Below are 21,865 nucleotides of genomic sequence, written 5' to 3'. Positions count from 1 at the left end.
CCAGAGAAAGTTGAGGAAGAGGGACTCCCCAGAGTCTGAGCAAGGACTCAGAGGAAACCTGAGTGCAGCCACACACTGTTCTCCCAAGAACATTCTGGCCACGGGAGCAGGCCAGCCCTAGCACCGTCCTGCCATTTCCTCCTCAGGAAAAACCTTGCGCCAGCCCAGACCGGTGGGGAGAAGCAGGTTGGCTGGGCCTCTGAGGCACTGGGGCCTGGGCCGGGCTTACCTGGCAGCTTGTTTGGAGGAGAGGCACCGGGCTGGTGGTGGGGAGAGCCGTGGGAGAGCAGGGGGTCCAGGCTGTGCGTCTGGCTCGAGCTATAGGCGTCCATGGCCAGCTTCTGCCGGAACGCCTCCTCCTTCCTGCGGTTTGCAAACCAGTTGTAGACACGGACCTCAGTGACCAGGTTGGAGCCCAGGCCGTGGGCTTTGGAGGGGGAGACACCTCGCTGCAAACATTCTGCCCTGAGGATGAACGGGGAGGAGGAAGCAGGGGAAGAGGGTGAGTGAGAGCAGCCAGGGGGAGGCCTACTGGTCCTTGGCCCCAGACACAACATCTCAGTGCTTCTGCTCAGGAGCGTGAAGAGGCCAAGGACAGAGGTGGGGCCTGGGGAAAAGCCTGTTCTGAGAGAAGTCCAGCCCATGGAGTTATCTGGCTAGAGTAGGGCCGAAAATGGGCCGCACAAGCTCTGTGTCCCCGGAATGAGAGGCTCAGGCCTCTGGTGTGGCTCCCCACACAGAGAGAGCAGCCAACGGGCAGGTAATGCAGGGAGAGGGTCCAGACAGGGCCTCTTGATATCTTATGTTGTGACTCTTCCCAACCTACAAAAGGTGAAATCTTTCGCTAGCTCCATCTGAACCCCTTCGAGGGACTTCTGTTCGTTTAGGGTTCAGATAGCCCCCACAGGGTGCCAGGGATGCCATATTCCTTATGTGCCACAGGAATCCTCTTCAAAGGGCAGGCTGGGAGTGGTGAAAGGAGGAACAGAGAGGTGCATGGTCTCTAGCTTTATCACTGCTGGCCAGGTGGGAGAGGGACTCTCAGAAACCGCTGGGGGCTGGGGGGGCGCTTCTCATTAGCAGGGGGACAGAGCACAGCCATGGGGATTCTGTGACATGTCCTTTCCTGGCTTCAGCTCCCTAGTCATATCCTGTTGTCAGAGCCAGCCCAGCCCAGAGATGGACAGAGAGCCCGCAGGTCTTGGCCAGAGCAAAGACCAGACTCATTATTACTTCATTTCATTTCATTTATTGAGAGTCAGTACAAGCTCTCGTACAAGAAAGGGGGGAGGGGCAGAGGGACAGGGACAGGGAGAACCTCATACACACTCCATGCCCCGTGAAGAGCCTGACATGGGCCTAGATCTCATGACCCTAAGATCATGATGCCTGGAGCTGAAATCAAGAGTCGAAAGGTTAACTGACTGAGCCACCCCGGTGTCCCCCACCTTTTGCAGACCAGACTTTTTAGGAAGTCAAAGTTAATGTTGGAGTCAGGGAAGATGGCAGGAATGAAAGAAAAAAAAAAAAAGATATCCCAAGGATTTCTAATCATTTTCTTTAAAATTATATGTGGTTGTTAAGATACAGAAGAATTCTAAGCAGTGTGGGCAGAGTGCATTGGACAGATCTAACCAATTCTTTTCCACCAAGTTTCCTCCTGGACCAGTAAGTTGGTCAAAGCCAGAGCCAGTCTCTGGCTAAGGGACCATTTTTCCCTGGTCTGCATAGAGGTCAAACACTGGTTCTTGTCCTACTGACATCTTATTTTTGAACCAGCAACCTCCAAATTATCTTCCCTACAATAACAGCTCATCATTTAAGTACCCCTTTCCTCACAATCAACTCAACAAAGCGATGTACGCTTCTTATTTCTCAACTCTAGGCCTTCTCAGGGTCTTTTTAAGGTTAACGTGGGTCACGACTCCCCGGGAGAAAGAATGCACTTGAAGTTTCTCAAACTTATTTTTTAATAGTGTGAAACCAGGGTTCCATGGATCACACTTTGGGAAACCCTGCCGTAGCCACACTTAGCTGGATAACCAGTACTTCAATATCCCCGCACTGTAGGGATGGATCTCAGGTCCATGTGCTTGCCCGCCTGCTCGAGTGAGCTTCTGGTGGTGTTACCTGTTGCACTCCTCCACTAAGGCCTCCCTCTCTTCCTTGCTGGGGTTCTTTTGCCGGTCGTAGGCCTGGTACAAGATTTGCTGGGATGCGGGCCCCCATTTGAACCGGTTGCGACGCATCTTCTTGTTGGCGGGCTCAGAGCAGGCGTCATCGGACTGCCCAGGCCCCTGGCTCTGTTGACTGAACTCTGGAAAGAGAAACAGCAGCTGATCCTGACTGCTTTTGTCTGTCATATTTCCAGAACTCTGGACTGTCTGGTTGAATTCTGAAAAGAGAAAGGAGTAGATTTGATAGGGTCTGTAGCCTTCACTTGGCAGACAGACAGACAGATAGACAGACAGACAAAAACACCTTTATTCCTCTCCCCTAAGCTTTGCCATCTGCCATTACGACGTGTGGGGCCATGGGGTTCAGAGGGGAAGCCCACAACAGACCCCTCCACCAAAGCCACTGCTTTCCTTTCTCTGAAGGAGCTCCCATGTGGCCCAGCCCTTGTCTGAGCGGCAGTGTGTTTTCGTCGGCTCACTGGCCCTCAGACATGAAGCAAGCCTCTGAACCCTGAACTCTTGTATTTTGGTGTCCAGGAGGATGAGCTCAACCAAGTCTCAGGTCTAGAGGTAAAGGGCTCAAAGATACAATATGCTCTTCGACCAAATATTCAGAAACCAAAAACAGCTCTCCCCAGTGCTCCTCTCTCCTCATGCATCCTAGGCATCTACCTTATGATGTTATCCCCTCGGAAAAACTCAAAACCTGTTCACTATTACTTAGAAATAAATATAACTGGAGTTTTAGAATAGAAAGAGAAGAAGCTCTCAGATTTCAGATAATTTCACACAATGTGTGTGTCCGTGTGTGTGTGTGTGTGTGTGTGTGTGTGTCCAGGGGTCCATGTATGAGGGAAACAGCCCAAGAAGGAAAGGTCTTACGGATCTGCCTCACTTTTGACAGACGGCAAATGCAGAAGACTGCAAACACAGGACCTTTCTAGCAATGGCATTTAATGAGTTGGAGAAAGATAAATGTAGACAAAGCGATGCTCCCCGTCAATTCCCAGGATCTGGGTACATAGTGACCCTCAATACATTTTTTTGTTGAATGAAAGAATGAAAGGTGGCAGCTCACCCACTGGGGACACTCTAGCCCATGTGGTTTAAATGAGATTTACTATTCACTTGTGGGAGAAGAGAACTTTTGTTTTCGTCTTAGAACTACACGAACCAGGGTTCAAAGTCATTAGTTCCATTTTACAGATGAACAAACACAGAGGCCAGCCACCCTGCTGAGCAAGGACACATGACAGATTCACTTCCTAACTGCCAGTCCCCAGGTTTTGGACCTTGATGTTTTTCTTTCTTGATTCCTGGAGTCACTTCTGCAGGAGTCAGAGGCAACTTGATCCAAAATTCTCCAAGTTTCAGAGTCAGGCCACTATTTAATGCTCAAATTCCCTCCACGACACCCTGCCACGTGGTCTTCCAGTCTACTCCCCTCCAGCGATGGGGAACTTACTACCGGTCTAGGGATCATTTTCCATTTTGGCCCATCCTTGGGAACAGTGGGCCTCTAACCAGCCTGAACTTGGGACTCTGCTACAGGCCGTGCTGGGCTTCGTCTGAATGGTTGCCAACTGGCCAAGTTCTAAGTAGTGTCTGACCTATCCCTGGGGCCTAGGATTTGGGTCCTACCCACTCTGGAGGATTCTCAGGCCACTTTCGGCTCTGTGTTCAGTGATTCCCAACAAGTGCTTCAGACACTTCGAGAGAAGCCCTGCCCAAGCTCTGGGCAGGAAGCCACTGCCTCAATTCTGGCTAATGGAGGGCCCTACCCAAGTCACCTAACTCTCCCCACCCCCGCCCTGCCTGTTTCCCTGCCTGTGGGTCAGGATGATGATGGGGACCCACATTTCTAGGGAGGCCTTGTTTTTCCAAGTGCCTCCACACCTCTTACATTACTGGGTCTCCATGGCCACCAGCTCGTACAGCCACCTGAGGGAGAGTAAGTGGGGGAGGAAGAAGTTCCTGTCTCAAGGTCTCCTCTCCTCCTCCTGGCGTCACCAAGAGTAAGAGGCAAGGCCAGTAAGGATAATCCCGAGGACCCAGGAGCCACAGGAGGCTCTTCCTGTGTTTCCCAAATACAGATCATGACAATGAACGTGTATTGAGCCCCCCGTATGGTGGGGTATCCAAAAGGTCCATCTAATTCTCACAACATCTCCATGCAAGAAGTCTGGTCTTTTCTGTTTTATAGCTGAAGAAACTGAGATTCAGACTGCTTATAGGACTTGCTCAAAGTTGTATGGACGTGAGGCACGGGCCACAGCCCTACAGAGACGACGCCTCCTTAATCAGCAACCTTTGCATCGCCTCTTGGTACAAACCAAACCCAAACAATACATCCACAAAACCATCACATCTGACTTGGGTGGAGGTAACAGAACTGACTAGTTTTGTCTGTGGTAGGGGTGAGGCTCCCTCACAGCTGCCCAGAGTTTGGGGTGGCCTCTGTCTGAGGGCTGCCTTCTGGGGAGGCAGCCTCCCTGCACGCATGCCCAAATCGGCCAGGTTGCCTTGACTGCAGGTGCCTGGAAACATCTGGGCTCTGCCCACCTCAGGGCCCTAGCCTCTGGAGTTTTGAAGAACTAGACTTTGGCCCATCCTCCAGCTACCACCATCTCTCCTCCGCTTCCTTCTAGATCAATGGGGGGGAAGCAGGGAGACAGAAAATGTTCTGGTTTCAGCAGCCTCTTTATAGGCTCAGGAGCTAGCTTGGACAAGCAGATTCTCTACATGTGCATGGGCCCATGAATATTATCACTGATATCATTTTTCAGTTTTCAAAAAAGTATGTCTTTTTAAATGCTCCCCCTTGGTTTGGGGGGTAGGGGGGAAAAATGAAACAAGATGGGATCGGGAGTGAGACAAACCATAAGAGACTCTTAATCTCACAAAACAAACTGAGGGTTGCTGGGGGGTGGGAGGGTGGGGATAGGGTGGTGGGGTTATGGACACTGGGGAAGGTATGTGCTATGGTGAGTGCTGTGTAATGTCTAAGCCTGACGATTCACAGACCTGAACCCTTGGGGCAAATAATACATTAAATGTTAATAAAAACAATTTAAAAAAATAAATGCTCCCCCCTTTCTCCTTTCACACGTTCCATCTCACTTGCTAATTTTTATCCCATGCTTGTGTATCTTGTATTCATCCTGTAAGAATTGGGTCCAATGCCACCTCCTCTAGGAAGCCCTCTGTGATATCTCCAGGCAATTTAGCAATTCCTCTGCTGCCCCTTGTGTATACCTTTATAACAGCTCTTAGAAAGCGACAGTCATTATTTACTTAAACATGCCATCTCCCCCATCAGGTGGTAAACCTCGGAAAAAAGAGCCGGTGCATCTTACAGCCCAGGACAGTGTTTGGCACCTAATAGATGTTCAAATAATATTTACAGAATGAAGGAATGTTTCTTAAGATTTAGATCTCATGTGGCTTTAAAACAATAATGATTTTAAAAATCCCTTGCAGGAGGAAAAAAAAATCCCTTGCAGGGACAGTCTCATCTCAAGCATCTTGTGAAACTTTCTGGGACATGTGTCTTTTTCATAGCTTCTAACTGGCCTTTCCTGGATCTCTCTGCTTTCTGAGAGATCCACTGAACACAGGGAGGCAGCTCATACTGGAGATGCCACATGAGGCTTGGACTAGAGTGAGGGCAGGCCCAAGAGTTCTCTGGCCTTCAGAGACTGTGGCTCCTGAGAATGTTCTCAGACTCTCCAGGAATCAGAGAGAGTTGCTCCATGTCAGAAACACAGATTCTTAAAGACCTGTGTGTGGTGAATCAACCCAGAGTTTAAAAGGGGCCCCTTCTCCTATGCAGCAAAGACCTCTGGCTTTGCTGCTTCTCATCTACCCATTTAATGCTTTCAAAAGACAGACACCCTAGGAGATGGAGGTCTAAAACCTTTCCCTCCTCCAGGAAGCCTTTCCGCCCACGGGCACAGAGACAATAAATACTGAAACAATCACTTCAGAGCACTGTAAGGCAGAAAACAAGAAAGATTTTTTAGAAAGTGGACATTCAGCGAGAGGGGAAAAAACCCAACCCAGAAAGTGGTGGAAATTAGTATCTTGATGAAGAGAGAGGAGCCCATGGCCCAGAGGACAGTGGATGGGAAAAGTGGAAAACTCATACAAAATTTTCCTGGGAAAAGGGCCAGATCAAAATAATTAAAGATAATGTAAAAGCATATTCTCCTAAAAATAAAAACAGTCCATCATTCAAATGCAGTTCAAACTTCCCTACGCTTCAAAACAAAAATCTCTTGGTATTACTGAGTGGAAGAAATCTTGGGACAGAAAGGAAATTTGGGGATGGAAGTGGGAATGACAGTAACTGATTGGTCAGTGTCCCAAATGGAGACACTGCTGCTATGTCCTGATTTAGCCAGAGCGGCTTCCTCATCAGACAGGGTCATCAGCTGAAGTCTTAAAACTGTGTCGATATTGACATATGTCTGGGATCATCCTAAATTGCTTTGGGATGAGAGTGCTCCCGCTCCTGGAAACAGGGTTGAGTTCTGACTGTATCTGTATCTACAGCTATCTTCTGTTTTGTACATGCTCTCCAGAGGGGAGGAAAAGAACAGTATTGGTGATCAACAGGTATGGATGGCTACTCTTCCTTGGGAACTCTGATCTGTGGCAAGGGGAGCTGTTTGGTTTAGTTTGGGGACAACAGTCCACTGTTACCCACTTGGTTTCAAAGAGAAGGATGCTGGAAGCGGGGACCAGAAAATTCAATGTACATTGCACACACTAATGGACTCATCAAGCCAGCTGGCTGAGTAGTAAGGGACCATGGAAGAAGAAAATGATGGAAATCAATCCGCTGTATGGTAACTACAAAAACCAAATCCACCTGCCAGCTTCCTTATATCTGCCAAATGCTCCGCAGGCCTTCTGGATGTAGAGGAAACTGAGGCATCCCATAGGGGTCAGAGTTAGGGAAAAGGTCACTCCAGGTTGAGATCCAGGGGGGATTAGAGCACTTACGTCGGAGGATCTCTCGTTGCTTTCGGACGTACCAGGTGTAGAGGGCTGCGCGCTTCTGGGTCTTCATGGGGGTGCCCTTGTTGAGATGCTGAGAGAGGTGGGACTGGTTGAGACCCGTGACATCGACCACTTCCCTCTGGGGGATGTTGTGTTGCTGCATGTAGCCCTTAATCATTTTGGCAGCCCTCCAGGGGTCCTCACTAGACAGATAAGCAGATGGTTAGGATTTTGGTGGAAGATGTCTGGGTAGAAATATTCCATTTTTAGGGCTTTTACCTACACTCTGTGCAAAACCCTGATCTTCACCCTCTTCTCCATCTGCCCAAGTGACATCCAGGGGAGAGAGGTGAAGCCAAGACAGAACCTAAAGGAAAGGGAGACGAGAGCTCCTATACAGTATACTCAGTCCCTGTCATCGGAGATCAGGAGGATAAAGGTGACAATGACGTCCCATCTTCAGGGATGGGAAGGCACTACCAGCACTCCCTTTCTTTAGCAGAAAGAAAAGTTCCTATTTTATTTTGCTTTCCTTCATTTTCCTGGAAAGTGAGGGACGGAAGGCAAAAGGCCTTCTGGAAAGTGGAGATGCCATTAACTTGGGGCTGGGTTGGCTGATCCTCCTGCAATGACAGGGGGCAGCACCGGTCTGGAATTCCAGACCTTTTCCACATTATTTCCTTTCTGAGTAGGTGTCTCAGTTTTTTGTCCTGTAAAATTGGAGTGAAACATTTGTGTCCACCTCCTGAGAAGCAAGGAGGACTTCTCAGTCAACTGTTAAAGTTTTCAGAGTTTCAGAAAAGTTTTTAAGAAATACAATGATGTTCCTCCCAGAATGAAGAATCCCTCCAGGGAGGTAACGGCAAGTTTAAAAACCAACCAACCAACCAAACAAACAAACAAAAAACAACCCTCCACAGCCCCACCTCCCAGATGAAACCTAATAGGGATGGATAATTTCAAATCAATTTTTGAATAAGATATTAACCATCCCAAATGCCATGGTTTCTCCTATTCTTACTCTGACCCTATCAGGGAAGAAATATATCTGGAAGGCAATGTTTCTCATCAATTTCAATCATGGGATAAGAACTTGATTATACTTTTCATTTCTCAGAAACACAGGTACGCAAAAAGCTTCTCTACAGCAATGTACTAGGGTTTTTGAAATTTATTTATTTAAAGTGCTTTCAACTTTGCCAATATATTTTCTTGCTTATTAAATAGGTGACTTCAAAGTGAGAGGTGTCACTTAAAACAAGAAATTTTTAAAAATGAGGCACAATATAGAACAAAAGTATTCACACCACATATCCACATATACTATTTGATAATTATATATTTAACTTAAAAAAAAAAACGAGTACACCCTTTACTAAATGCTGATGTGTATAATAGTCTGATAGAACATGAAAAAAAATGAAGAAAAAACCCGAGTTTGAAATGAAACAATAAAGAACGTGTAAAGCAGAGGATAAAACAGAGATACTGTTGCAGATGAAATGGTCATTTCTAAATGGTGCCTATCACATGGCAAAATTTATTTTTGTTTAACGAATTTAAAAGTGTGTAAGTAAATATATTTTGTAAGCGTCTGAATAACTGGTTATTTTAACAAGTCTCTGATATTAAATTCATGAGATCACAGGCTTTAGCAGAGATGTTTTGAAAGACACACTTTTAAGATTAATTATATATATGTCAATACATTTCTCAAGTATTTATAAAGGTACATCCAAGTGATGAAGCATAATGACAAAACAAAGGCAAAAAAATGCAAAAACGCAATCCATTTCACACACGGAAAATATCCACACGAGGCAAATACCCGTGTAAACATCAGCGATCATTTTAACGCTTGTTTCTGGGGGAATATTTCCATAGATATTTTTAGGGTAGAAAAACACTTTCAACAGATACAATTGCTTTGGAACTTAGAAAACGCCTTTGGATTTTCAAAGTTAATTGCTTTAACAGATTCTTTGACTCTCTTCGTTTTGTTTAAATTTCTTTACCTATGTTCATTTCGTGTGCCTAGGAAACCTAGGAAAATAGTGTACTGTTCTAAGATGGAAAGGTTCTGTGGAAAGAATAATTAGTTTAACAACTGGGAAGGTTAAGAAAAAAACAAAACAAAACAAAACAGGGAAACCCTACAAACTTGAGCAAACCCTTCAGCCCGTATTTCATGACAAGAGCCTCGGGGACGATGGCGTAGTTATACCTTTACAGCTCTCTGACCCCAGAATTCACCTGTATTCACCGGGAGGACCCCAGAGAGCTAGTTACGTCTGTCCACCTGAAAATACAGCTTAGATCGAGAGGTTCCAAACCCCGACAAATACACGGATCCTGAGAAACACGAGCGGCCACTGTGCTCGGAGCGCAGGTGTCAAACGTGCGACCCCGGTGCCGGGAGTGGGTCCAGCACGCTCCTTTTCAAACAGGGACTCTGCTGCCCAGGAGCAGGAAAGCCCTGGACCCCCGTACAGTTCGCCCCAAGCTCCTTCAGAAGCCTCAACTCTGGCTTCCTTCCTTTCCAAACGCCCGGGCTCCCGAGGCGGCTCCAGCCCTGCGCGCCGGGCCAAGCAGTGCGCCGTCCTGGACCTTTCCTTCTTGCCTTTCCCTTCCAGGAGTCCTGAGTCCAGCCAAGACACTTCTGTTCTGTTCTCTCCACTTTACCGGAACAGGGTGGGCAAAAAAGGGAGTGCTCGGGAGCCGACCGTGCAGTGACCTGGGAACCGCTAGCAATTTCTTGAAAAATTACTTTAATAAAGTCTGAGCACTCCCGAAGGTGGGGGAGGGAAGGCGGCACCCGCCTGGGAAAGGAGGAAAAACCGTGGGTCTGTCCTGCGTCTCTACGTCTCCAGCCGGGTGAGGGTCTCTGCCCCTCGCCTTCCTCCCCGTCCCGCCGGAGCCAGGCTGCGTGGAGGGCACAGGGCCGAGGCCCGGTCTGCAGGTGCGCACCGCCCCGGGGCGGCCTGGACAGCCCAGGTTAGGCGCCGGGGGGGCCTGGCAGGGAGCGCCCCGCAGCGCTGAGCGCGTGCACGGGCAGGAGCCCCGCGTCTGCGTTCGGACTTCCTTCCCTCTCTAAGCCGCGTTTACAACTTCACCAATGAATAACCCGCCTCTCTTCTCAACCTAATCACGACTCTTTGTGTATCTTTCTGTTGATGATTTATAGAAATAAATTAATAACACCCTAACTCCACGTGCTGCCGTTTATGTTACATCTCTGCTGCGTCCAGCCCAGCTAGGGGCTGGGTGCGGAGGGGGCCCTGGGTCGCCTCGGGCTTCGCAGAACCTCCCAGAACCCCGCTGGAAGACGCACGCTTGCGGCCAGGTGGATGGGACTGGGTCCCGCGGGTTCCCGGTGGCCGGCGGCCGGGAGTTCGGTTAGACTGCCTGGCTCTGCTCGCCCTCCAGGCCGCCCTGGAGCCCCAGCGGCTCCTCTTCCGACCCCTCACCTTCCTGCGCCCGAACTCAGGCGGTAACGAAACCGCCGCCGCTCGGGGGAACCGCGAGGGAAGAATCTCAAACCTACGAACAGCAAAAAATACCTCGGAGGGGAAAAATCTAGAAATCCCCAATTATCTTTGCTAGAGAGTAAGCCGCTGGGTCCCCAGATGGCAAATTCAAATACAAGGTCACATTCCACCCCCAAACTGCTGCTGCGGGCGGGACGCCGAGGCTGCCTTACTCGGGGCGCGGCTTTGGTTCCGGCCCCTGTCCTGAAATCTCGGCGCTGAAGGGTCCGAGGCCACGCAAGGGGCTCGGTCCTAAAGTCGAAGGGCCGGGAGCGACGTGCGGTCTAAGGGAACCGCTCGGCTCCTTGGATAATTAGTAACTAGCTGTCAAAGCCCTAGGCCGGTCGGGGAGGCCCAGCAAAAGATCCCAGGCCCGCCAGGCGGCCCGAATTCCGCGAGGACGCCGGGATGTCGGCGGCCAGATCTGGAAACGCCGTTCTTTCTCAAAAGGCCACCAAATCCGCTGCAAAGGCGGTCTTAGCCGCACTTGCCATGGCTTCCTTAGATACGTGATCCTTTTGCCCCGTGCGGGTCCGCCCCGGCCCTACAACAGGCAAACGTTTCCTTCTGCAAATCTAACCTGGCCCTGGGGATTCCGGATAACCCTAGGGCCTTGCAGGGGCGCTGCAGATGGGAGTGCCCGCCAGAGAGCTCGCCCCCCCCCCCCCCCGCGATCCCGGCCCCGGGCGCCGCCAGCCCCTCTGCAAAGAACAGCAGGACGCGGTACCGGACGCCGGCCCGCGTTTCCCGGGACGGGAGAGGCGGCACGCGGGAGAAAAGCACGGCCTGGGACCTGTGCGGGCGGGAGCCTCTGCTCGCGGGAAGTGGCCACTGATTCACTGCACCCACTCGCACCTCCAGTCGCGCGAGCACACCTCCCGCCCAGAGCTCCGCCGCTCGGGCTCTCCCGGCCCGGAGGGCCCCTCGGGTTCCGGGCGCTGGCCTGGGAAAGGGGAGATGGAGCCTCGGGATTCAGGACCCTCCGAATGCGGCACTGGGAGGGGTCCAGGTGTTGGGAGAGAAGCGGAGCACCCCCCGGGGGACTTCTCTGGTGGGAAACAGGGTCGCGGGCAGCGTCACTCAAGCACAAGGCCCAGGCTTCAGGGGTTGGGGCGCGTACTCCCCACCTCGGTCCGCGCCTACCTGAGCATCCGGTCCACCTCCGCCCGCTGCTCGGCAGCCTCCTCGGTGTTGAGCGCTTGCAGCTCCTTGAGGATGGGAGGGGTGTCATAGTCGTCCCCGTCTTCGGAACCCTCGTCCCCAGACAAGCGGCCCTTGGCGTGGCCGTTCGTGAGCGTATGAAAGACTGGCTTGGTGTCGGGGTCGGCCCCGTTCCCGGGGGACAGGGGCAGCGTCTCCAGCTTCACCCCGAAACTCGGGGATGGCAGCAACTCCTCTAAGGCCTGGACCAGCACCTCCTTGGTGACCCCGGAGCTCAGCAGGGCGCTCAGGAGTTCTTGCTGGAGCGACGTAAGCTTGGACACCATTTTCCAAGGACAGAAAAAGAAGGGGGTGAGGGGGTGGGTGGGTGCAAGAGAGGAGGGTGGAGGGGAGTTTCACAAGCGAACCCCAAGTCCAGGAGCCCCCCCCACCCTTCAGCCTCCAGACACCTGTTAACTCCCCGGGGTCCCGGAGTCTCCTCCGAGAGGAGCCAGAAAACTTCTAACTTGCCATGATCGCCACCATTAGGCCATATAAGATATGCAAATTAGCGGGGAGGGCCCGGCTTTCGGCAAGATGCAAATAGTCGTGGGGAGGGGGGAAAGGGAGAGAGGGAGAGCATGTGGGGGCAGACGTGGAGAGCTGGAGACCCGGGCCGGGAGCAGGGCTTGCCAGGGTCCATTGTACTCACGCTGGGGGGCTGAAGACCTTCTTGTACTGGTTCTGTTTATCAGCCAAACTTTTGCTGACCTTTGGACTTGGTAAGCAAGCAGCTTGCAGCCTCGGTATGGGAGACTCCGGGGCTTTTCCAGACGCCGCGGGTCCAGGTTTAGTCTGAAGAGAAGAAACTGCACTTCAGGGGTGCAGGTGAGAGCTGGAGGAAGTTGGGGTGCCCTTGCAAGAAGGAGACGGAGGAGGGTGGAAAGAGTAGAGAGGCCTTCCGATGCATCCCAAACGACGCAGGTGGTGGGCAGGGACAGCCAGCGGGGCGAGGAGAAACTGCCCCCTAGGGAATGGACGCGGAGACTCGGAGGAAACGGGGGTGGCAGGCGGGGTGAGTGCGGATCGCGGCGACCCCATTTAGTATACCCGTACTATTTTGCAGACCCTAGGCCTTCCCCAGAGGAGTTTGGAGGTTTGGATTCGCAGAACTGCCGGCCCCGAGAGCATAGGCGACAGGGAAGGAGGCCCGGAGAACCCTTGGGAGGAGGCCCCCACTAATTTATGGCCCGGGGAGCAGCCAAAGTTGAGGTCCTCCAGCCGCCAGGCTGCTCCAGCACTTAGGTCGTCCAAGCCGCGGGGGAGCTGGCCGCCTAGGCCAAGCTCTCCTGTTTAAACCAGAATATCAAAGCGCCTCTGCTTTTCCGGCGAAACTAGGATTGCAGGGCCTCCTTTCGGAACAGTGAAAGCAAACCTTGGCCTGCGGCTGCCTGGAGGGACAGTGGGAGCCGCGTGTCCCCCGGCCCACTGCCTTCTGGTTTATTCGCAGCTCCAGGACCCAGCGGTTCCCCAGGCCAAGGACGGAGCTCCTCGGAGGTGAAGTCAACCAAGGCAGTGGCGGGAGGGAGCCGGCGCCCACGAAGCCGCTGAGGGAGTGAAGATTTTTACCGCCTCGGCCTGGGTCTGGAAGGAAGCCCGAACCTTTCAGTTCTATGGGAGTTTCACCTGCTTCTCCCTGTCGGTGTGGGAAGGAAGGAGGCCTGCGTTGCCCCTGGACCTACATACAGGCTGGCCCTGACCTGCAGTAGAACAGGGCAAGGAGCTTTTTAGGATCCACAGTACACCCATAGCTCAGGAGGGCAGAGGAACCCCGACCCTCTTTAAGCCTCAGTTTTCTCATCCGTGAAATACTGATGGCCAATAGTGCCGGGGGAGGGGCGTTGTATGCATCGAATGAGACCACCTGTGAAACCCTTGGCTTAATAATTGGTGTTCACACTTTTCAGTCTGGTAAAGGGAGGAAGCCAGTTCCCAGTAGAAAAAGCTAACCCCTGGGGCCTTAGCTTCTCAGAATCAGGCAGATCCAGAGCTGGGCCCGGGAGCGGAGATTAGGGACAAGCATTCAGAATCAGCAGGGAATTTGCAAAGGAGCTTCTAATCAAATTCTCCTACCATTCCCACCTTTAAAAGACAATTAGGAGGAAGTTCAGTGAGGGGGAAGGAAAGGTTGGTGGCTCTCATCTGCTTGGTTCTGGATGAATCTAAGTGTGTGGGAGCTGAAGTCCCAGGTGGGACTGACTGCGGAGAGTCTGCCTCTCTTAAAGGGTCTGCTCCCTCCTGGGACGTGTGCTGGGAGCCAGAAAGAAGGGGACCACTGTGCTCCTGTAGCCTTGAAGAAGGCTGACACTATCTCACATTCTTTTCTTGAGAAAGGAGAAATAAGTTGATGGAAACAAGGGCCCTTCATTCCACCCTGTTGTCTTTTAGTTTGTTGTGACATACGGCAGGTCCTTGCCCCTCACAATTCGGCCCAATGGGAGAACATTCTCTGCCTACCGAGCTCCCCTCAGCCAGGATAATGAAGTGTTGAGAGTAAATGTCCCTGGAGAACAATCTCTTTTTCTCTGTCTCTCACTTGCTATCATGATAGAAGCAGTCAAGTGTAATGAAGATCAGTTTCTGTGTTCAGCTGGGAAAACCCATTAAAACACCAGCAGTCACTTCCCTTTCAACAGCAAAGCTTTGATTCGTAGTTCCAAACTACTGAGCACCAACTCTGACTCAAGCTTCCTTGTCTCTCAAAATTCAGGTGTTTGCAAACCCATTCTTTCTCCCTCTAGCCCAAGCCAGTGAACGTACAGGAAGTTTCACCTTGATAGGGAAATTTCCTACCAGTGTCTGGATATATCTATAGTTAGTCTGGCCGTCTGTATCCAGCAACTTCCTGTAATCCTCTGGCTCAGACCTACCTTGAATATGCTACCTGGTATAATAGGGGGGCTTACTAAGTAGGGGCAATTCTAGATCTGCCCCGATGCAATACCTACCTCTTCATATGGACATTTAAGAAGAAAAATGTAGGGGCACCTGGGTGGCTCAGTGGGTTAAGCCTCTGCCTTCGGCTCAGGTCATGATCTCAGAGTCCTGAGATGGAGCCTCTCCACCCCCACCCCGCATCAGGCTCTCTGCTCTGCAGGGAGCCTGCTTCCCCCTCTGCTTGCCTCTCTGCCTACTTGTGATCTCTGTCAAATAAATAAATAAAATCTTTTAAAAAAAGAAGTGTAAGTATCTCAGCAGACAGTCCTTCAGGATTTTAGGATGTAGGTCATAAATGCTAATTGAGTTACCTCCTAAAATCCTTTGGTTAAATATCCCCCAAATAGAGGAAACAAGAGTATCGTTGAAATACTCCGTGTTTATGCTCCACCCAGGACAAAATGGTGATGAACTGATACAGTAGCCTCATTTTAAAGGTGGGAAAATAAAACATAAGACACTTAGAGGTATCTGGGAGCTCCTGGAGTAGGCGAAGGGCCGGGACTGGGGCTCAGAACTTGTGAGCAGGGCATTAAGATGGAAGAGGAAAGTCTCCAGCTTTTACTGCATTGGCAGATGGGAAGTTGCAATCGGGGGTTCTACGAGGCAGAAATGGAGGCTCCACAGCAGAGAAATACAGAGTAGATGCAGAAATCAAACGCACCTAAATGTAGGTCTCAGATCTGCTTAACCAGCGCTGGGACTTGGGCAGGTTACATAATCACCCTAACCCTCAGTTTCCTTCTGTGGAAAATGATAACAACACACCCTGCTGGGTTTTGTGTGAGGATTAAATGAGTTAGTAACTGTGTGTTCCCTGAGGGTGACCTGATGTGCTCTCCCATGTTCAGGAAGAAGCAGCAGCACATATGAAAACAGACAAAGAAGTCAAGCAGCTGATTCCTTTGAGGTCTTTCATGATAAGCTTTTTTTTTTTTTCTTCTTTTTTAAAGAGTTACTGAATTTGAAGGGATTGTATTAGGTTCTTCTACTCAAACAATGCATCTGCAGGTCAAATCTCAAGATTTGCTGTGGTAAGTGCGGGCCTTATTGTAAGATCATTTTTAAAATCCAGTTGGCTCAAGACTCTCTGAAGGCCTGAGCACCATCTTGGAATTTCCGCAGAATAGTAAATGTGGTTCCAGGAGACTCACCTCTCCTGTAACTTCATAGTGTAAGTGATATTCCTTTCCCACTCTTGGGTGCACCGTCTTCCCCCCACTTCCGAATGTCTGCTTAGCTTGCTGCGGGGAGGGCCTGGTCCTCTCCACCAGCTGCTGCTCCATTCTCCAAGGCGCTCCCGTTGATTTGGCAGCATCTAGAAGGCCTCGTAGAATCATCTCTAGAGTAAATGAAATCATCTCTAGAGTAAAACATAAGTGCTGTTCTATCCTGGTCTGAAGGGGCGTGGGGGCTTTGCTGTTACCACAGCCCAGAGAACATTCTAGATTGCAGGGTTAGAGTCTCAGGTCCTAGTTCTGGATACAGTACTCCTTTCTGGAGGACTCCTCACCTTCCCAAGGGCTTTTGGAGAGCACTCTTCTCAGGGCTTCTGATTCTGCTTTTGAGAAATGGCCAGTTAGCACCCTTACCCCATAAGATGTGAAGGGATAGCAGAAACACGACTGGCAAACTTGAAATTTCTGAAGATGAATGATGACATCTATGGGGTCTTATATTTTTCTATTTGTATGTTTCAAACTTCCCATATTTTTTTCCTAAGTCTCAAAAAGTTCAATGACAGTCTGAGCTTGGAAACATAGCGTTCTCATGATGCCCGGTCATGATGGAATGAAGAAGAAGATTGCTAGCAGACTCCTCTGTGTGGGCTTCATGGCACCCAACCAGGAGGAAACAGCATATTTCCCACAGGACCCCAATAAATTTTATGCTAAAAGATGGACATCAAGATGCTACTTAGTTAATTCAAAGAAAATAAAGACCTCCCCAAAATGAGAAAATTTCTCTTCAATACTCTTTAATGAATTCTCTTACTCATAAAAGCACTTATTGAGAAAAAAAAAAAAAAGCAAGTTAGTCCACACGACCGTTTGATTCCCGTTTGATTTCCCTAACTCTTCTATGATTTGACATCTAAATGGTTTCATACTCCCAGGGTGTCCACTTCCAGGCCTTTGGGCAGGTGGCTTATGACCTCTGGCAGGATCTCTATGGGACTCCAGAGCAGCCCTTGAAAACCTGCACCACAGACTGGAGGCTCCATGCGGGCAGGGACTGTCTCACTTCTCCCTTTCCAGTGCCCAGAGAGGGGCCTGGCAATCTCGCATGCTTAGTAAAATACGTGTTGAGTGAATGAACAGGTGATCATCTCTGGGTGACGCCATTAAGGAGGATCTTTGTTCCCTTATGTGCGCAGCTTGATTTTCCAAACTATCAGCCATGAACTTGTAGTTTAAAACAAAACATCATTCCTGGATGCGAAAGGGTATACACCGTGTGAGTCCATCTCGTGAAGTTAAAAAGCAAGAAGTAGGGGCACCTGGGTGGCTCAGTGGGTTAAGCCGCTGCCTTCGGCTCAGGTCATGATCTCGGGGTCCCAGGATCGAGTCTCGCATCGGGCTCTCTGCTCAGCGGGGAGCCTGCTTTCTCCTCTCTCTCTCTGCCTGCCTCCCTGCCTACTTGTGATCTCTCTCTGTCAAATAAATAAATAAAATCTTAAAAAAAAAAAAAGCAAGAAGTAATTCTGGTGATAGAGGCTAATACGGAGGTTGCTCCAGAGAAAGGGGGGCGGTGTGTTCACAGGGATGGGCTACAAGGGGACTTTCCGGGGTGCCAGGAAAGTGCTCTGTCTTCACATGGGAATGGTGGCTATGTCACCAGGCTACACACCTCAGACTTCTGCATGTTGTAAATTGTAACTTAGTGAAAAGTCAATTAAATAATTACAAAGTGTAAGATGTGAACAGTGGCCATCTCCCAGTTGGAACTGGATGTCTCCCAGATGCTGTGTGGCCCTGGAGACTCTCTTCCATTCACTGTGTATCGTTTCTCACTATTAAAACCTGTATGTTGGCATATTCCAGGGGCCTGGCCCTTTTTCTCTAGAGGGCCAGACAGGAAGCATGTCAGGCTTCGAGGCCATGTGGTCTCTGTCACAACTACTCCCATCTGTTACTACAGCTGAGACATCAATGACTAGGTGTGTCTGTGTTCTGATGAAACTATTTAAAAAAAACAACTGGCCACTGCATTTGGTCCATGGGCCATGGTTTGTCAATCCTTGGATAAAGCACTTCTGCGGCTAGAAATCCAAAGATCTGAAGGGAACTTGCGGTCATCCAGAATCACAGCCTTTGTCTGTGGGTTGGCAAAGCAGATTCGGGAAGGAGAAATGACTTTCTCAAGAGATACACAGCGCGTTGCACTGGAGAAATCCTAGCGTTGGAGCCGCAGACCAGGGCGGGTGTAGCTTTGGGGTAAGTCACGTAGTTTCTTTGAGTCTTCATATTATCACCATATATGGATGGTAATAATAATGGAATCAATACCTTACAGGGTTAATGGAAGATTTAAATTAGATAACACAGAACACACCTTGTGTGGGGGCTGGCACAAGCCCTTCAGTCAAGGGCTTCCTCAGAGGGCATGGCTCATGGCCTCCCTCCGGACCTGCCTCCCTGCCTCTCCTCCAGATGCACAGCTTCCAGTGTGAGTTCACGGACAAATCCTACCAAGCACCTGCCTGCCACCTGTGAAGTCCTCTGAGGAGAGCTGTGAGCTAATAACAAATGATTACGGGGAGATCTGAAATCCCATCAACCCCAGCCCTTGGCGTTCTTTCTAGAAATCTCTTCCAGCTCGTGCTTTTATTTCCCAAACAGGCCACTATCAGATGATCTTTGCCAGGGTAACTCCTAAGGGTTGAGGAGATTTCTCTCATTTCGATTCAACAACTCACATCCTTCTACAGGGTCATTTTTAGAAATAGGGTGTTCCCAGTAGCCCGTAAAAGATTAAATTAAAAATTAGCAATCTAGTATGATATTAAACTAATAAATACTACACCTAAGCATGGAGAGCCTTTACTACAAAGCGATAATCTATTCCTCCTCCTCCTCCTCCCACAGCCATGAAAAGGGATTGGCAGTGGGCCCGGCACCCGGCAGGTACTCCATAAATGTTTGTAGAAGAAACGGTGTGGGCTAGGGTATGGTATTGGGGGGGGGGGGGGAAGAGCAATAATATTTACGAAAATTTCTTGGAATTTGTTTTCAGATTAATATTCAAATAAGTGTTAGTGAGGTGCCCTTGCTCTGTTCTCACCTTTACTTCTCATTAACTATGAGGTAGGCAATATCATCCCCGCTTTAATGATGAGTGAATGTAAACTCTGAGAGGGAGAGTTTTTGGTGGCCCAGGGACCCACAAATGATTAAGGGGCAGATGGGACTTGAAGGGTGGACCTCCTAATTCCATGTTAGGTGCCTCCTTCCTGGCTCTTTCTGGCAGCAAGTCCACTACCCACCCAGACTGAGGAAGGAGCGCACAGAAGCACCTGGGATAGTCTAGTGCACAGAGAGAAATCTTGTGATTGCACGTGCAAGAGAGAGACAGCAGTCTTTCCTGTCCAAGGAGATCTCTGGCATGTGAAGAACTGCGACGTTTGAACAGGGTTTTATGGTGTGCAAAGAGCTCTCTCCTTTCATTTGATCCTTGAGATCAAACGATGCTCAAGACAGTCCCATAAAGAAGGCAAGACAGCCAGTACTCTCCGAGATTCACAGATGAGGAAGCTGCGGCTCAGAGAGGAAAAATGACCCTGGGAGGTGCCAGAAGCACCATCTCGTGGCCCAGGTCTTCTGCATCTAGGTGCTATGGGGCTGTGTTTGTATAATGACACGATGAGCACGGAGGGGGTGAGCCAGAAGAGAAAGGCAGGATCCTCCTATTTCCATTCCCAATGTCATGCTTGAGCGATGGAAAAGCTGAAAGGGGGCTGGGAAAGGCCTGGGTGCCAGGAAAGGCCAGGCTCTGAGTCAGGAATGGCTACCCGCTTGGTGCTACCCTGTGCCTCCCCACCACCTTTATCTCCCCTCCTCCCATGGGAGGCCCTGTGCTTGCTCTGTGGAGGGAGTGCTGTCTAGAGAGGCACCTGGGGCACGAGGGTGACCACTGGGCTGCACACTAAGGATGGTACTCTTTAATGCTCTGGTGACTAGGCACAGTCCCTGCTCCCAGGCCTAGGGGTAAAGAGCACTGCAGGGTTGCTGAGTCAATGTAGCAAACATTTACTGAGGCCCCTGCTATGTGCCAGGCTCTGCGGTAGGTGTCTGGCCACCGAGAGGAGCGGGAGTCAGTGGGAGTTATTTACATAGTGGGAAAGAGAGACACGTGGAAACGCCTCTATTTCCAGTTAGGATGGAGGGGGCTTTATAATAGGCCCGGCTGATGGCTTTACATAAAGCAGTGTATGCTCTTTACTCCTCATCACAGCCGCAGGAGACAGTATTATCAATTCCTACTTTTAGTTTTCTCCCTGATGCTCGTAGAGCTTGAGTTGCAGAGGACCTGCTGTTGCTCATGGCAAGTTGAAGGTCAAAAGCAGCACGGCTGGCCTTCTAAGTGCGGTTCCAGCTACCAGCTGAGGGGCGGATGCCCCAGGGGGATCAGCCAGGGGCCTGGAGTCCGGTTGAGTTGGGTTGGAAATCTGTCTCTGCCACTTCCTAGGTGTGACCTTGGGCAAGTTGCCACTCTGACCTCCGTTTCTTCATCTAGAAAAAGAAAACAGTGTAGAATTTGTCAGGAAAGGAAGAAGACAAAAACCGTCTGGCACAATTAATCAGTAGAAGAAAACATTGATAATTTGGGGGAATTTTCGGGGAGCCAGCAATGTTCAGTGGGGGCTTAGAGCCCTACCAGGGTAAGTCGGATTTCAACAACAAGGAGTCACAGAGCATTTCAGGCAGAAATAAGTGCAGAGAAAAGGCTTAAAGCCCAAACCAGATTCTGCAACCTCCCTGAAAACTTGCTTTAGAATTCAGGAGCTGCAGGATCTTTCCTGATGAGTTCTGTCCCTTCTAGCAATTTCCTGCCCCACCCCCCACCCCCAACCTTCTGGGATCAGCTGAGGGCTCATTCCCTTAGGAAACCCCAGCTAACTCTGGAATGAGTTCAGTGGTTCCGAACGGGAGGTTGGTTTGGGCCTCTTGGGGAGATCTGACCTTGTCTGGCTGGTCTGGCTTCATGGATATGCTTGGGGTTTAACGCTCTGTAATCTTAATAATCGTACCTTTGAGTTTCTGTTTTGTAAGTGAAGGCTGCTGCTGGGACAACGGAGCTTGCCTCAGGGGCTTGGAGCCTCAGCTCACTACATTCATGTCCTGTCGCCTCCCTAATTTTCTGGGATGGAATTTTAGCTTCAGCTTCTGCACAACCCAGTGTCCTTGGCCCCGCCAGGCCTCTCTGTCCCTACTCCCACCTGACAGCCATCTCTGCCTTCTGTGCCTTTCAGAGACCTGACTGTGGGCACGGTGGGGGGCGGGGGGCGGTCCCCAGAGAGAGGGCTGCATTTTCATTTGTCTTCATGTGGCCAGGTCCTGAGGCAGTGTCGGCCCATAGCAGGTTCTCGGTACCTGTTGACTGGACTGACCAGCAGGGCCTGTGAACCTACCTTCTCTCACGTAAACCTGTCATGTTGTGTCTGCTGGAAGCATGAAACCACCTTGAGCTCCTCTGAGGTACTGCAGGATTCCTTTTGGGCTCCTCTGAGTGGATGGCGAATACCTGAAGCGGTGGAACGGGAACTCTCTCCATCTTATAGCCCGCGGCTGGCACCCTCCCAGGCTCTGGCTTACCAACCACCTTCGCTCTGTGCCCATTCTGCCTTTCTGCCCACCCGAGGCCCAGCCTATGCTCACTTATTCATTCAACAAACATGTCATGCAATTTCAGTGGCGGGGGGAGGGGAAGCTTGGGAGTTTAAAGATGTTAAAGAGACAGCTCCTGCCCTTAAGGAACTGGGTCTGGCCAGGGGGTCAGAGAGTGTTCACAGTGGCTGTG

General features: G+C 50.3%; 1 protein-coding gene and 1 long non-coding RNA gene across 6 annotated transcripts in view; one reads left to right on the top strand and one right to left on the bottom strand.

The window, feature by feature from the left end:
- HNF1B (HNF1 homeobox B) overlaps positions 1-12,371 on the bottom strand; it is a 52,582-nt gene extending 40,211 nt beyond the window's left edge. For 2 of the 5 annotated variants that reach the window (XM_082707437.1, XM_082707438.1), the window contains exons 1-4: positions 11,852-12,354; positions 7,185-7,384; positions 2,131-2,395; positions 230-465 (exon numbers count right to left, since the gene is read on the bottom strand). In XM_082707437.1, the coding sequence (XP_082563563.1) occupies positions 230-465; positions 2,131-2,395; positions 7,185-7,384; positions 11,852-12,195 (1,045 nt within the window). In that variant the 5' untranslated portion in view covers positions 12,196-12,354. Of the gene's footprint in view, positions 1-229; positions 466-2,130; positions 2,396-7,184; positions 7,385-9,434; positions 10,298-11,851 lie in introns of those variants that run through there. The other 3 variants (XM_082707439.1, XM_082707440.1, XM_082707441.1) reach the window with 3 other exon arrangements.
- A 276-nt stretch (positions 12,372-12,647) lies between these two features.
- LOC309851781 lies at positions 12,648-14,584 on the top strand. Its single transcript, XR_014304922.1, has 2 exons — positions 12,648-12,736; positions 12,975-14,584. It is a non-coding gene; the product is annotated as an uncharacterized lncRNA (long non-coding RNA).
- Positions 14,585-21,865: the final 7,281 nt, after the last annotated feature.

Source organism: Mustela nivalis, assembly GCF_964662115.1.
Source record: "Mustela nivalis genome assembly, chromosome: 17".
NCBI classification, from domain to species: domain Eukaryota; kingdom Metazoa; phylum Chordata; class Mammalia; order Carnivora; family Mustelidae; genus Mustela; species Mustela nivalis.
This window is presented reverse-complemented; position numbering and strand designations above follow the sequence as displayed.